The sequence below is a fragment of the Protopterus annectens genome, chromosome 17.part0 (assembly GCF_019279795.1).
Source record: "Protopterus annectens isolate FY-2018-M chromosome 17.part0, PAN1.0, whole genome shotgun sequence".
In the NCBI taxonomy this organism is placed as follows: domain Eukaryota; kingdom Metazoa; phylum Chordata; order Ceratodontiformes; family Protopteridae; genus Protopterus; species Protopterus annectens.
Genome location: NC_056751.1, coordinates 696,348,983 through 696,363,212, shown reverse-complemented (window position 1 = coordinate 696,363,212; position 14,230 = coordinate 696,348,983). Strand labels below are relative to the sequence as shown.

Genomic DNA, 14,230 nt, shown 5'->3' with positions numbered 1-14,230 from the left:
GGTCTATCAATTCCTCCCTCCGGACAATTTGCCTGCCCAGATAGGCATGATCTCGAAGAATGTAATGTCTCTTCTGACTTCAGATCCCCAGTCTAATGACCAAGAGGCCATAAACCAGTTTCTGGCCAGGAATTCCCCCTATACCCATTGACCCCACCAAATCAGTGTACATCAGTGTACATCTCAAGCTGTCAATTGGAGACACAGTGCTACTGCCAAAATGTAATTATGTTGTCCAGTTTGGCCATCCGTGGGAATCCCTTCAATTTCAGGATGGTTATTGCATCATTTAGCAAGGTATGCTGGAGTCTCACATCTTTTTTGTCAATTGATGGGTTTACCCTTTTACTTTCTGCGAAGGACAAGTGGCAGATAAGGTGAAATTCTTCTTCTCTAAGAGCTCCTGTACCAAATATTCTTGCCCCTTATTACAGGGCTTGTTTATGGGTATCAGGTGGACTTTAATCTTACAGCCCTGACCAAAACCCTCTATGAGGTGTCTGGCCACCTCCCTGTCTAAATAGCACACTAGAATCCTCTTCAGTACCTCACGTTTGACCAGAGTATAGCTCTGCTTCTCTAGCAGTTGTGCCAAACATTCTCCTGCACCCATGTCCCTGCCAAAGCATCTGCCTCAACTCAACACATGCACTGGTGTAGGAAACAGCAGTCTGCACAGTGACATTTACCTGTGTTGAAATACCAGCAACTCTTGACTACTTGTCTTCCATCCTGTTGAAACACCCATGTGACCTACTGTTTCAATATAATGCCCAGCCATGTATCTATGTGTTTCATTTTCCAATGCAGTGTGGCATTCGATGCTTTTAATTTGCAAAATTTCTGATCATAACATAGCCACAACATTCACCCTCTGTATTTCTGTGCCATTTCTGTGTGTCATAAAATATGCAGTCATAGGCAGCCTCAGTTGTAGGTCCTTCTCTAAGAGGGCTACCATTTACTACATAAAGCCTGTCACCCAATTATCCCAGTTTCTTATCCTTTCCTTCACGGGGTTTTTGCCCAGAGCTGCCAAGGCTGCTGTCAGATCTTTATCACTATGTACCTCGGCATTTAAAACCCTTGGAACATCCATGGCATCTCTAAGGACAAAAATCTCTACATACTCACCTCTGTGTGCTGTAAAATGTGCACATTCTTTTGCTAGCTAGGTAATGGCCCCAGCATGGAAGATTCTGTCCCCAAGCCCTAGCTCCCTTCACCCTCATGGCAAAATGAGTCCACCATGTTCCATAAAAGGGAACACCTGATAGCCTTCCCCACCCACCTCTGCATCTCTGTGCCTTAACTCAGTATCTCCTTGCTCTTGCCTGCACCCCTGGGCTTCTGTCCATAGCATCTCCTGTAGAGCCATTCACTCTACCCCAGGAGCATGTCCCTGACGTACTCTCTCCAATCAAGATGCTGAACCCCAGGCACCTCTTTGTTGACCTTGTTTGTCCCCTTTGGGTGGTTACCTCTGGGTTCCTCTGCTTCTAGTGAGGGTGAAGTCTGTTATTCTGAGGCCTTTAACTCTATATCGCCACTGCGGTAACTTTGTTTCTTTCTCCTCATTGGAGAACACATTTTCCGTCAGTGATTTGCTGGTTCTCTGTGTCTCCTCTTCTTCCCTGGCTGAGTGCCTGCTCCCACTCCCAAATCATCTTCATCCCTATACATGTGACATAGGAGGAAATCAACCTTTTTCATCAGTGGGATCCACCTTTTTCATTATTCTTGAGCCTTTTGCATTCTGAAAAGCAAAACACATTAGACCTTCATACTGTTGTCTGACTAGTTCCGCCCAGGCCATCCTGTATGCCCATGTCCTGGTTTCTGACCTGACTTCCCTTGCATCCTCAACTCTACTCCCATGCTCTGCAATGAGAGAATAATGGGGAAAGCATTGATTCAAAAGCATATCATAATGAGGGGTTTTAAGCCCACAATTTTCATCCTTTGTTGCTGAAAGCACTTCAATTACTGGATGAGCTATAGGAATACATACCCTTTCACACAGCTTAATTATTCTAGTATAGTGTGTGTGTGTGTGTGTGTGTGTGTGTGTGTGTGTGTGTGTGTGTGTGTGTGTGTGTGTGTGCGTATGTCTGAATGTGTGTGTGTGTGTGTGTGTGTGTGTGTGTGTGTGTGTGTGTGTGTGTGTGTGTGTGTGTGTGTGTGTGTGTGTGTGTGTGTGTGTGTGTGTGTGTGTGTGTGTGTGTGTGTGTGGGCCCAGTAGGGGACCTATTGCAACTGTTATTGCTGCTACAGCAGAAGAGGGGCATGTGCAGCTGTGATGCTGCATCCATTGTCACTGATGACCTCTGTAGTCAATACCATGATTTCCCATGATTGTTTATTTATTTTATTCCTATATCTTCAGCCTTTGAATTGTGTCATGACAAACCAAAGCAGGCACAAAGCCAACTGTTATGAAGCTGACTGAAGTAAAGCACACTGTATGGTAGCAGATGGAAGCTGAATGAGAGTAGTCAAGAAAGTTCACCATAACTCCAGCCCCCCCCCCCAACTGATGATAGCCTCTAACCCATTGACTATAGATCAGCAATTTCACATTCTGCCTTTTGTAGATGCACCCAGCCCATAATCAGGTTAAGCAATTGCTATCCAGCGACTGTTCTATGCATACATCTTCATATCTTGACCACAAAAAGTCCAAATCAAGACAAAACCATGGGGGGTGGCGTGGGGGGGGGGGGCTGAGTGCATACCTCAGTGTACTTCAAGAAAATGAGTTGTTTCTGTGGTTTAATATTCCATGCTAACAAACTAATAGTTACCAGTCCCCTGAAAAAACAATTACTTGAGCAGATGTATGAATCCATCTCTAGGGAATAGTAAAATGCAAAGAATTTTTATTAAATGTAGCTCCTGGCACCTTGGCAAGCAAATCTTCCACAAGATAAATTCAATTTGAAATAATCATAGGTATTAATGTAGCAAAGAAATAGGTTTATAGATAAGTACTAGGCTAGCTGCCCCTGTCGGCCATTTTAAATCTAACGAATTTCAATCAAAGGTGAGAGTCAAACCCTGTACCCAGTATCTGTGAGGTAAGCAGTTTAACCATTATGTGACTCCCTCTCCTAAATACATTGCAATTCCCTGACTAGGAGTAGAACCTGGCCATGGCAGTAAGAGTGCCAAACCCTAACTAGTACACCACCAGGGATCCCATTAATCATGTAAGCTTTTAGAATTCCTTCATTTAGCATATCCTGTCTTCTTAAGCAGCAGCCATTTGTCTTAGCCCTCCTGTTAAATACTCATATTTTTCATTGATCTAAATGGCCCCTCTGATTGGCTTGATACCTGCAACCTCAGTACCTCTATTGGTTTAATTCCGTATTGCCTACATACCACACCCTGCCTTGCAAGGTTTTCTCTACTTATACAAAGCAGCTTTGGTCAGCAACACTGCACTTCACCTCCCCCCGCAAACACTGTCATGTCATGTTAGCCTATGAGGCCTTCTGGCCCAAAGCTCCCTGGATCATGCTGGTGATCTCAACCATACATTTGCATTTCAAATAATTCATACAAAATATAAAGGAAATCTGAATGTTTGTATGACATTTCAAATACCATCACCACCTAGATTTCTATTCCACAAGCAATATTGTTTTGCTAGTGTCTCATAAACACATACCTCTTAACCTCTTAGTCCAGGAATTCTGAATCAAACCAAAAATAAAGGTGGTGGTGGTGGGGGAGGGGGGGAGGACAAAGGCCTGAAATCAAGGAGAAATTTTAAATATTGTGCTTATAAACTTAGAAAGTTGCTAGAGTAACAGATTTTGCATCAGCATGCACTTTCTGAAGGATATGAAGTCTGAAACCTAAATGTCTGTCATTATTAAGTGACTTCAGTGTCAATGATTTGCCAGAAAAGTACAAAATTTATAAGAAGCAAATGAAAATTATGAGGCAAAAATCTGGATGCTGCATGAAAATCTGGATAGAGGAGTGGTATGCATATTTTTTTTTTCTGAATTTGATTTGGTTGGTGTTCGGACTGTACCTGCATGAAGGTAGTTTAAGGCGCCAACTGTATTAACTCCTTTGGTCCTTAACGACTACTTGTGACCATATTCATTCCAAAATTTAAATCGATATGAATATTTTACTTTTGGTATGTCCATAATAGAATTATTAATTTTGTTCCCCTGTCCCTTAGCGGCCCTGACAGCTCCATGACCTTGAGCAGGTCCAGAACTTTGCATTCTTCATTTCAAACAACCATGCCTGATTTGGGCAGAACATCCTAATAATCATTATTTTGTCTGTTTCTTTATTATCATTTTATTCATTTCTATTACACCTCCTTATTCAAGGTCGCCCACGCCTGCTGTGAATTGAACTTACCCGTTGGCTCTGAAAGGCCCTAGGAGACATGAAGATCAGATTGGTACCACATTACTTTTCCACATTTGTCCTGCCATGTCTAATGGCTCCCCACAAGGTCAGTGCCTTGTTATCCTTGCTGCGTTGGTCACTTCCTGTCTTTCTCCTACCCCTCTAACTTAACCTTTTCAAGTCGTGGACCTACAGAGGACAATCAGTTTTTCCTCCCATACTTACAGATACCAGTTTAGAAAGTAAAATGCACTGGAATTTGCTTCCCTGAGGTCAGAAGCCACACAGAAAGTGATCTGTTCTGTTAGAAACTAATAGTCATATGTACGTTCGTGATTTCCACAAAATAATTCTGCAGTTTCAGAACCTGGCCATTACAACTCTCCCTTTTCTGTGTGCACAAGAATTAGATGTGAAAGTGTAAAAGTTGTTTTCCATCAAACACTGGAAGGGCATCAGACGACACTGAACAAGTGGGGGAAACAAGCAGGAGAAGCAACTTATTTCAAAACAAAAAAAGAAAACAGAGCAGTTTACAAAGCAGATATCTAACATATGCAACGCTCCTTCTGTTCTGAAGCTAAATCATGTGATCTCATCTGACTTATATTAAATGACTGAGAAATATACATCTATTATTGTGGAATTTCAGTTCCTTTGAGTTAGTCTAATAAGACATAGTTTTTATTCTAATATTGAATCAGAAAAGCTGGTACTGTTCTTTTCAACTGGCAATACATTCTGGTTCTGCTGGGGTTTACATGCACAGAGGTCTATAGCCAGTCAGAACCTGTGAGCTGTATCCAAATACAGGGAGTTGTTTGAGAGGTATATTGCCCACTGAGTGGGGTGCATAACCTAACTAAAAGCAACTACCATGTATTATCTATCCTTCAGCAATTGCAGCTCTCCAAAAATACAGTCTTTAATGACAAAATGCTAGAAAAGAAATAAATTGAACTCCTTCGTAATAGTGTCAACAATTTTAGATAACCATCCCCAAGACATGTAGGTAGACAGATATGCAGACAGACAAATAGGCAAACAGTAGCTAGACAGACAGCAGTGAGATACTTATTCAGAAACTCTCATGAAGTGTAATAAGTATCATTTTTCAAATTACTAAAATGTGATTTTAATAAATTTGGCACAGAGTTGTTGTTTACTGAAAACATTATAACCTTTAGTCTATAATGCTTATTAGCTTGGTTAACAATCAAAAGGTCTTGGAGGAAGAATAAACACCAGTCTTCAGTTTGTTTTTATAAATCACTCCAGGCTATTACACAATGGCACATATTCAATCACACTTACAAGCTTAAATAATCATGTATCTTGTACAGCCGTCAGGTACTAATGGTAGTTTTATCAACATAGTGTATTTTCAGAATGCCATAAACTGATTTCTCCAGAGCCATTCTACCAGGCCTGTGCAAAGGATGGGTGTAAACTTTCCACGGCCTCACCACAATTCAGTAATAAGACATCCACAGAAGACTGTACCACACTGCAGGCATATGCATCAACTTGTGCCCACCTTGGAGTCTGCATTGACTGGAGAGGACAGACAGGAGGAAAATGTGGTACGTATTATGGTATAATCATATCTGCAGTGCTTGAAATGTGGTACATATTGTGGTATAATCATATCTGCAGTGCTTGAAATGTGGTATGTATTGTGGTATAATCATATCTGCAGTGCTTGAAATGTGGTACATATTGTGGTATAATCATATCTGCAGTGCTGGCAATGTGGTACGTATTGTGGTATAATCATATCTGCAGTGCTTGCAATGTGGTACGTATTGTGGTATAATCATATCTGCAGTGCTTGAAATGTGGTACATATTGTGGTATAATCATATCTGCAGTGCTGGCAATGTGGTACGTATTGTGGTATAATCATATCTGCAGTGCTTGCAATGTGGTACGTATTGTGGTATAATCATATCTGCAGTGCTTGCAATGTGGTATGTATTGTGGTATAATCATATCTGCAGTGCTTGCATGTGGTATAATCATATCTGTAGTACTTGCATGTGGTATAATCATATCTGCAGTGCTTGCAATGTGGTACGTATTGTGGTATAATCATATCTGCAGTGCTTGCGTGTACAATTTGAAAAAATCTCAGCAGCCATGGTTTTGAGCGGAACCTATTTATTACTTACTGAGAGAGCAACTTAAAGCCTAATGTAGTATGTTTGACAAAGGATATTACTGAAAAAATGGCTGAATTTTGAAGCTGAAGTTCCAACACACGATTGTCTGAAGAAGAGTTTACCTAAAGTATGTTAGTTTTCAGCAGTGTGCTCAGAATCAATTAGTTTTTGGTTTATTGCGTTTACTTATTTGTGGCTTGAATTCTTTTGAGCAAAAGCCCCATCCCAGTCAAGCATTTAGCTTTATGACACGAGGCTTTGAGGAGGACACGACTGTAAATATTGCCATATGCATGCCAACTAAAAAACACCACCTGCCCAAACACAAACAATAAGGAAAAGACAATATAGAGGACTGGCAGTTTTTACACATATCATTGCTAGCTTTCATATAGCTTTAATTTATTTATATGTGTAATAGAATAAAGCTTGAAAAATAAATAAAAAGTGCAACAGAATAAAGGCTGAATTCTTGAGTCAGGACACTAACAGTGTCTTTTTTAACTTAAAAAGTGAAACAAATTAATTGTTTTATTGGACATAAACGTTGTAAGGGAATTCAGACCCACAGTAAGTGAGAGCAAGTTTTGCTAGAATTGCATTTATAGTTATGTTATTGCCTGTCCTGTGCAGATTAAACTATATTATACAATGACTGTCCATTAATATTCAAAAACAAGCATGCTGATTGGTCAACCCAACCAGCGTGCCCGTTGTCAATCCAAGAATATACTAACAGAATAAGGTCCAGTTGCCTGGACTTTTTTCCGTTAGTATATCATGATTTTTTTACTTTTGTATCTTTTTTAATGAAATTGGAAAAGGGAAGACCTCAACCGAATGAGGGAGACGGAGCAGAGAAAGATAAAAGGATAATCAGGTACGCTCTGCAAAACTAAAGAAACTTATCCGATTATTCTTTTATTTTGTCTGTCCCGGCTCTCTCGAACATTAAAAATCTCCCTTTTTCTTTTTCTTTTCTTTTTTTTTTTGATTTAAAAAAAAAAAAAGCAACAGAGATCTTCTTTTCTCTGCTGCCTCCTTTGCACAACCTTGATGTACTACGCAAGAGTGGGAACACAAGTCCCATACGCATGCGCAGTACATCAGACAAAGCCCCAGGATACTGGAAAAATGTGGAAGGACACCACGGAGGCATTATACAAAGACATTATTTAAGAAAAATAAGTATTTTTTTCTTAAATAATGTCATTGTATAATAGCAATAACTGACTCTGTGGTGCGGTATATTGAAGTTTACCCATGGTTGGCTTTATTTCATCACTCAGGCGTCACCCTCGTGATTAAACCACACAAGCCATACCACACCGACTTCATCAGTTATTGCTTAATTAAACACACTTGCTGAACAGGTTATTGTACAATAAGGACATTCACCTGATGAGATACTTCACAATAACCCAATGCCCTTGATTAATTTTATGGCAGCAATATACATTCTGGCAAAGATATCTTATAAAAATTAACAAGGGTAGAAATGCTGCAACACATAAGCAGACCTGTACATTTTATTTTTTCTTTCCCTGTATTAATTAACACACTATTTCTCAGCTCTGTATTTATTCCTTCCTTTCAGTCATGGAAGTTACACTGGTTACATCCCAGCTAAGCTGTGCCAATCATCTATGACTTTTTTTTTGGGGGGGGGGGTAGAAGCAACATTTTGTCAGGTGCTTGCAGCTCACTACAGTTGTAAATCCCTTAACAGTGACATCAATGGCAGCTCCAGGTTCTTTCTCATGCTGGGGCACAGTAGATGCACAGTAGATAGCTGGTGGGGCACACAGGACATGTGAAAATAAAACACCAGCACAGTATACCAATAAAGTGCAGACTACATGATAAATGATAACAACCCAAACATGACCCAGTGTTGAAAATAAAGTCTATCTTCCTATGAAAAAACAATGAATTCCGTAATCTTAGAAACCATGGCAATATTCACAACACAAGAAATACATCGATATCCCAGGAGAGTGGACTACGCACATGTTGGTTTATCAAGTCCATTGAACATGTGAGAGAAACAGATAAATGCAGGTTTTGTAAGACAGAAGTTGAAATAGTTGCACATCTTGTTGCTGGTTGTAATACACTAATGGCGGAGGGCCTGTCTACTGAAATGCATAATAATGTGGCTAGACTGTTGCATTGGAGATTCTGCAAACATTACAATATTGAAGTAGCTGAGAAGCATTGGAAACATGAGCCACAAAGCATTATAGAGAATGATGAAGTTTATATCACATGGCATCACCCATTAATAAAAGTTCAATAAAACAAATGTGAGGAAAACCAGATATAGTAGTTCTTGAAAAGAAGACAAAAGTAATACTGATCATTGAAATTGTTATAGCCAGTGATTACAGTGTTGTATGTACAGAAAGATACAAAATCATAAAATACAAGGATTTGCAGGCAGAAATGAGGGGAATGTGGGAGAAAGATACTCAGACAGTTCCAATAGTAGTAGGAGCAATGGGCCTCATAAGAATTAATTTTTAGAATTGTATTTAGATATGCTACCAATACATGTAACACCATATTTATTATGTATTTGCAGTTTGTTTACCAGGATAGTCCACTGGGCCATAAGGAACCCATTTTCAATGGAGTCCTGGGGAGAAAAGCTCCTTAGAAGTATAAAGCTCATTAGAAGTATAAAATGTTTCAGAATTAGATAACTTTTACAAATTTAAAAAAACAATTATAAGACATTAGAATGAGAATTCATGGTAATAAGTTACAATAAATTAGCCTGTGATACTTTCAATTATAGTCAAAAAATAAGAATGCAAATTACATCTGGAGATTATGAATTACAAAATGTGAATTACAATATGAATTACAGGAGTCAATTCTGGGCACATTGCAGATGCTGCAAAGACCACTTTTGACTAACATCAGTTATTGAAATAATACTAATTTCATGAAGTTTAATCATACTTGGACTTGTGGTGAGTGTACCCAAGGGTGAGAGACTAGTGATTGGAGCGGACTTTAATGGGCATGTTGGTGAAGTGAACAGAGGGGATGAGGAAGTGATGGGTAGGTATGGTGTTAAGGAGAGGAATGCAGAAGGTCAGATGATTGTGGATTTTGCGAAAAGGATGGACATGGCTGTGGTGAATACGTATTTTAAGAAGAGGGTGGAGCATAACAAGAGTGGAGGAAGATGCTCACAAGTTGATTATATACTATGTAGGAGGGCCAGTCTTAAGGAGATTGGAGACTGTAAAGTGGTGGCAGGTGAAAGTGTAGTTAAGCAGCATAGATTAGTGGTATGTAGAATGACGTTGGTGATCGGAGGAATGTGAAAGCTGTGCCAAGGATTAAATGGTGGAAGTTAAAAAGGGTGATTGTGAAGTGGAGTTTAGGGAAGAGTTAAGACAGGCACTGGGAGGCAGTGGAGAGTTACCGAATAGCTGGGTAACTACAGCAGAACTAGTAAGGGTGACTGCTAGAAAGGTGCTTGGTGTGACATCTGGACAGAGGAAGGAGGACAAGGAGACCTGGTGGTGGAATGAGGAAGTACAGGAGAGTATACAGAGGAAGAGACTGGCGAAGAAGAAGTGGGATTGTCAAAGAGATGAAGAAAGTAGACATGAGTATAAGGAGATGAGGCATGGCAAAGAGAGAGGTGGCAAAAGCTAAGGATAGGGCATATGGAGGGAGATTGGACACTAAAGAGGGAGAAAAGGACCTGTACCGATTAGCTAGACAGAGGGACAGAGCTGGGAAATGTGCAGCATGTAAGGGTGATAAAGGATAGTGAGGGAAAGGTACTCACAAGAGAGGAGAGTGTGTTGAGTAGATGGAAAGAGTATTTTGAGAGGCTGATGAATGAAGAGAATGGAGAGAGAAGGTTGGATGATGTGGGGATAGTGAATCAGGAAGTGAAACAGATTAGCAAGGAGGAAGTAAGGGCAGCTATGAAGAGGATGAAGAATGGAAAGGCTGTTGGCCCAGATGACATACCAATGGAAGCATGGAGGTGCTTAGGAGAAATGGCAGTGGAATTTCTAACTAGATTGTTTAATGAAATTTTGGAAAGTCAGAGGATGCCTGAGGAGTGGAGAAAAAGTGTTTTGGTACCTATCTTTAAGAATAAGGGTGATGTGCAGAGCTGCAGTAACTACAGAGGGATAAAACTGATTAGTCACAGCTTGAAGTTATGGGAAAGAGTAGTGGAAGCAAGGTTAAGAAGGGAGGTGATGATTAGTGATCAGCAGTATGGTTTCATGCCAGGAAAGAGCACTACAGATGCAATGTTTGCTCTGAGAGTGTTGATGGAGAAATACAGAGAAGGTCAGAAGGAGTTGCATTGCGTCTTTGTAGACTTGGAGAAAGCATATGACAGGGTGCCTAGAGAAGAGTTGTGGTATTGTATGAGGAAGTCGGAGTGGCAGAGAAGAGTGGTACAGGATGAGGGTAGTGTGACAGTGGTGAGGACTGCAGTGGGAGTGACAGATCCGTTTAAGGTGGAGGTGGGATTACATCAAGGATCAGCTCTGAGTCCTTTCTTATTTGCAGTGGTGATGGACAGGTTGACAGATGAGATCAGACAGGAGGCCCGTGGACTATGATGTTTGCAGATGACATTGTGATCTGTAGTGAGAGTAGGAATCAGGTTGAGGAGACTCTGGAGAGGTGGAGATATGCTCTAGAGAGCAGAGGAATGAGGGTCAGCAGGGCTAAGACAGAATATATGTGTAAATGAGAGGGAGGGTAGAGGAATGGTGAGGATGCAGGGAGTAGAGTTGGTAAAGGTGGACGAGTTTAAGTACTTGGGATCAACAGTTCAGAGTAATGGTGAATGTGGAAGAGAGGTGAAGAAGAGAGTACAGGCAGGGTGGAATGGGTGGAGAAGAGTGTCAGGAGTGATTTGTGACAGACGGGTATCAGTAAGAGTGAAAGGAAAGGTCTACAGGAGGGTAGTGAGACCAGCTATGTTGTATAGGTTGGAGTGGCATTGACAAAAAGGCAGGAGTCAGAGCTGGATGTGGCAGAGTTAAAGATGTTAAGATTTGTGACTAAGATGGATAGGATTAGGAATGTCAGCTCATGTTGGACAGTTTGGAGACAAAGCAAGAGTTTGGACATGTGCTGAGGAGGGATGATGGGTATATTGGGAAAAAGATGCTAAGGATGGAGCTGCCAGGTAAGAGGAATAGAGGAAGGCCTAAGATAAGGTTTATGGACGTGGTGAGAGAGGACATGCAGGCGGTTGGTGTGACAGAGCAAGATGCAGAGGATAGGAAGAAATGGAAAGAGATGATCCGCTGTAAGAGAATGATGATGAATCATACTTGGACTTAGGAATGGGATCCATTCCCATCATGGTACTAGAAATCCCAAAGACTTGGAAAAATGAAACAAGAAAAATTACTAATTTGTCATGATCAAAGATTATGGCTAAGATAAAGTGATGGTATGCTACACTCTAACAAGTCAAGGATGCAGCTGCCAGTACAAGAGAGGTGGGTAAATGTCATGCACAAAGACATGTTTTTCCTTAGCAAAATGAAAACAATTATCATTAACCCAAGTTCAAGTACAAAGTTGGCGTTATTTTGTTTTGTGCTGCATTGTAAGGAAAATATTTTTAAACAAACGCAGTACAATTTGCCAACATTTGAAATAAAATGCGTATTTCCATACTACAGGCACCGGTGAATAGCAAAGTAGTTTAAATGCCTGTTAAACATTCTTTGAGTAGAAGCAAGAGTGGTCAGTTAATGACTCCAGCATTACAATGACATTTTGATACCTCATGAAAATGTAGGAAAGGGTCTGTCAGCACTTGTACTAAAAATTAGAAGTCTTAAAACATGCAATTCAGCTAGTTTTCTTTGTTGAGCATTTACATTTACCGTTATATTTAAAGGAATGCCCTTGATGTAATAAGATGTGTTTTGCCAAAGCATTATGTGAATTCTCCTTAACAATACTGTATTAATGTTCATATATATGTTGTTTAAATTTGCTAATAACCTGGGAAAACCTACTGGACACAAGTGTCTCTTTTCAGGGGCAGCCCAGGAGTACTGTCTGGTGAAATGACTTGGTCAGACCCACAGTAGGCAAATGAAGGTTGAGGGAATCAAAAGCTGCATTACAGGAAGCAGCACATTAAGAGCTCATGGTCTCAATGCATCTGCACTAAGTATCAAACTGTTGTAGCCCAACACAGTATATTTCACATACTTGTGCTTGCAATAAACAAGTTAAAATGCATTCTCAGTTTATATTTTAACATTAAACTTGTAAATTTCATGCTGTTCATTCATAGACAAATAAGCACACAATCAGCATTCATCAAAACAAAGAAACCGAGGAATGTATCCAAAGAACATGGCTCATATGATGAAGCCCCTGTTTACTACAATCTCTTCCTTCCTTACACCATAACTACTGGGATGCAGGATACACACTACACACAAAGACAAATTTGCACACTTTGATGTAACCATCAATTACATCCACTTGTATCACTGTCTACATTCAGATATTTGATTGTGATATAATGAATAAACAAATACATAATGACCTGACGTATATTTCAGCTCACTACTGTGAGAATCATACAGTGCATCCCATTGCACACACACTCATGCTCTCAAAACCTTTTTGCTCATGAATGAGCAAAATTACATCAGGCAGAGCCCTTCACTAATACTCTTCAAGAGAAACCTTGACGAGTGGATGGGTAACAGAAAATACACCCCTGGGATCACTTCATTGGCTCTGCTTGACCGAGGATCAGTTAATTAATCAATGGGGCATCGAAAGCCGACACACTCTGGCTAGGCTTATAAATGCCCTTGGGAAGATAGCCTAGTACCTACCTATGAACCTATGAACCTATAAGAGATAAAAACAATCAGGAACAGATTTTAAATCTTTATCTAATGTAATTACAAAGTTGCATTAGCAAGCATTGTAATTTCCCAAAGCTGTGCATGTCGTGTATGATGAGCGTGTGTGCGTGTACGTTCGTGTGTGCGTGTGTGTGTGTGTGTGTGTGTGTGTGTGTGTGTGTGTGTGTGTGTGTGTGCGTGCATGCGTGTGTGCGTGTGTGCGCATGTGTGTGTGTGCGTGTGTGTGTGTGTGTGTGTGTGTGTGTGTGTGTGTGTGTGTGTGTGCGTGCGTGTGTGCGTGCGTGTGTGCGTGTGTGTGTGTGTGTGTGTGTGTGTGTGTGTGTGTGTGTGTGTGTATGAGTATATGTTCATGCACATGTGTTTTTTCCTACAATGAATTGGTATTACAATACAGATTTGTTTTTCTTCCTTACTCACAGTAAGAAATAGGATAGGGTTCAGCCTCCCTTAATTCTGAAGTAAATTAAGCAGGTAACCAGAAAATAAATGAATTAATGAAAATCAGCCATATTCTGATCTTTTATCTTTTGTAAATGTCATTGATGCTGCAACATTGACATATATGTTTCTACAGTTAAAAAAATATACAATAATCTATAAATATGTCAAGCAGAGCGCCTCCTTGGCCCGCTTCAAAAGGAACCTTGATGATTGGATGGGAGATAGGAAATTCACCCCAGGGATCATGTCAGTCGCCCTGCTAGACAGGGGTCCAGAGAAGTAAATACTGTGGTAAGAAATATCCAGGGAATTGTTATGGCTAGGCTTGCATAGGCCCTAGGGCCG

At 40.4% G+C, this 14,230-nt stretch overlaps 1 protein-coding gene across 1 annotated transcript in view; it reads left to right on the top strand.

Moving 5' to 3' along the window:
• LOC122791500 (mucin-5AC-like) overlaps nucleotides 1–14,230 on the top strand; it is a 272,677-nt gene that overhangs the window by 196,141 nt on the left and 62,306 nt on the right. The window contains exon 38 of the mRNA XM_044059242.1: nucleotides 5,758–5,963. Within this exon, the coding sequence (XP_043915177.1) occupies nucleotides 5,758–5,963 (206 nt within the window). The remainder of the gene's footprint in view (nucleotides 1–5,757; nucleotides 5,964–14,230) is intronic.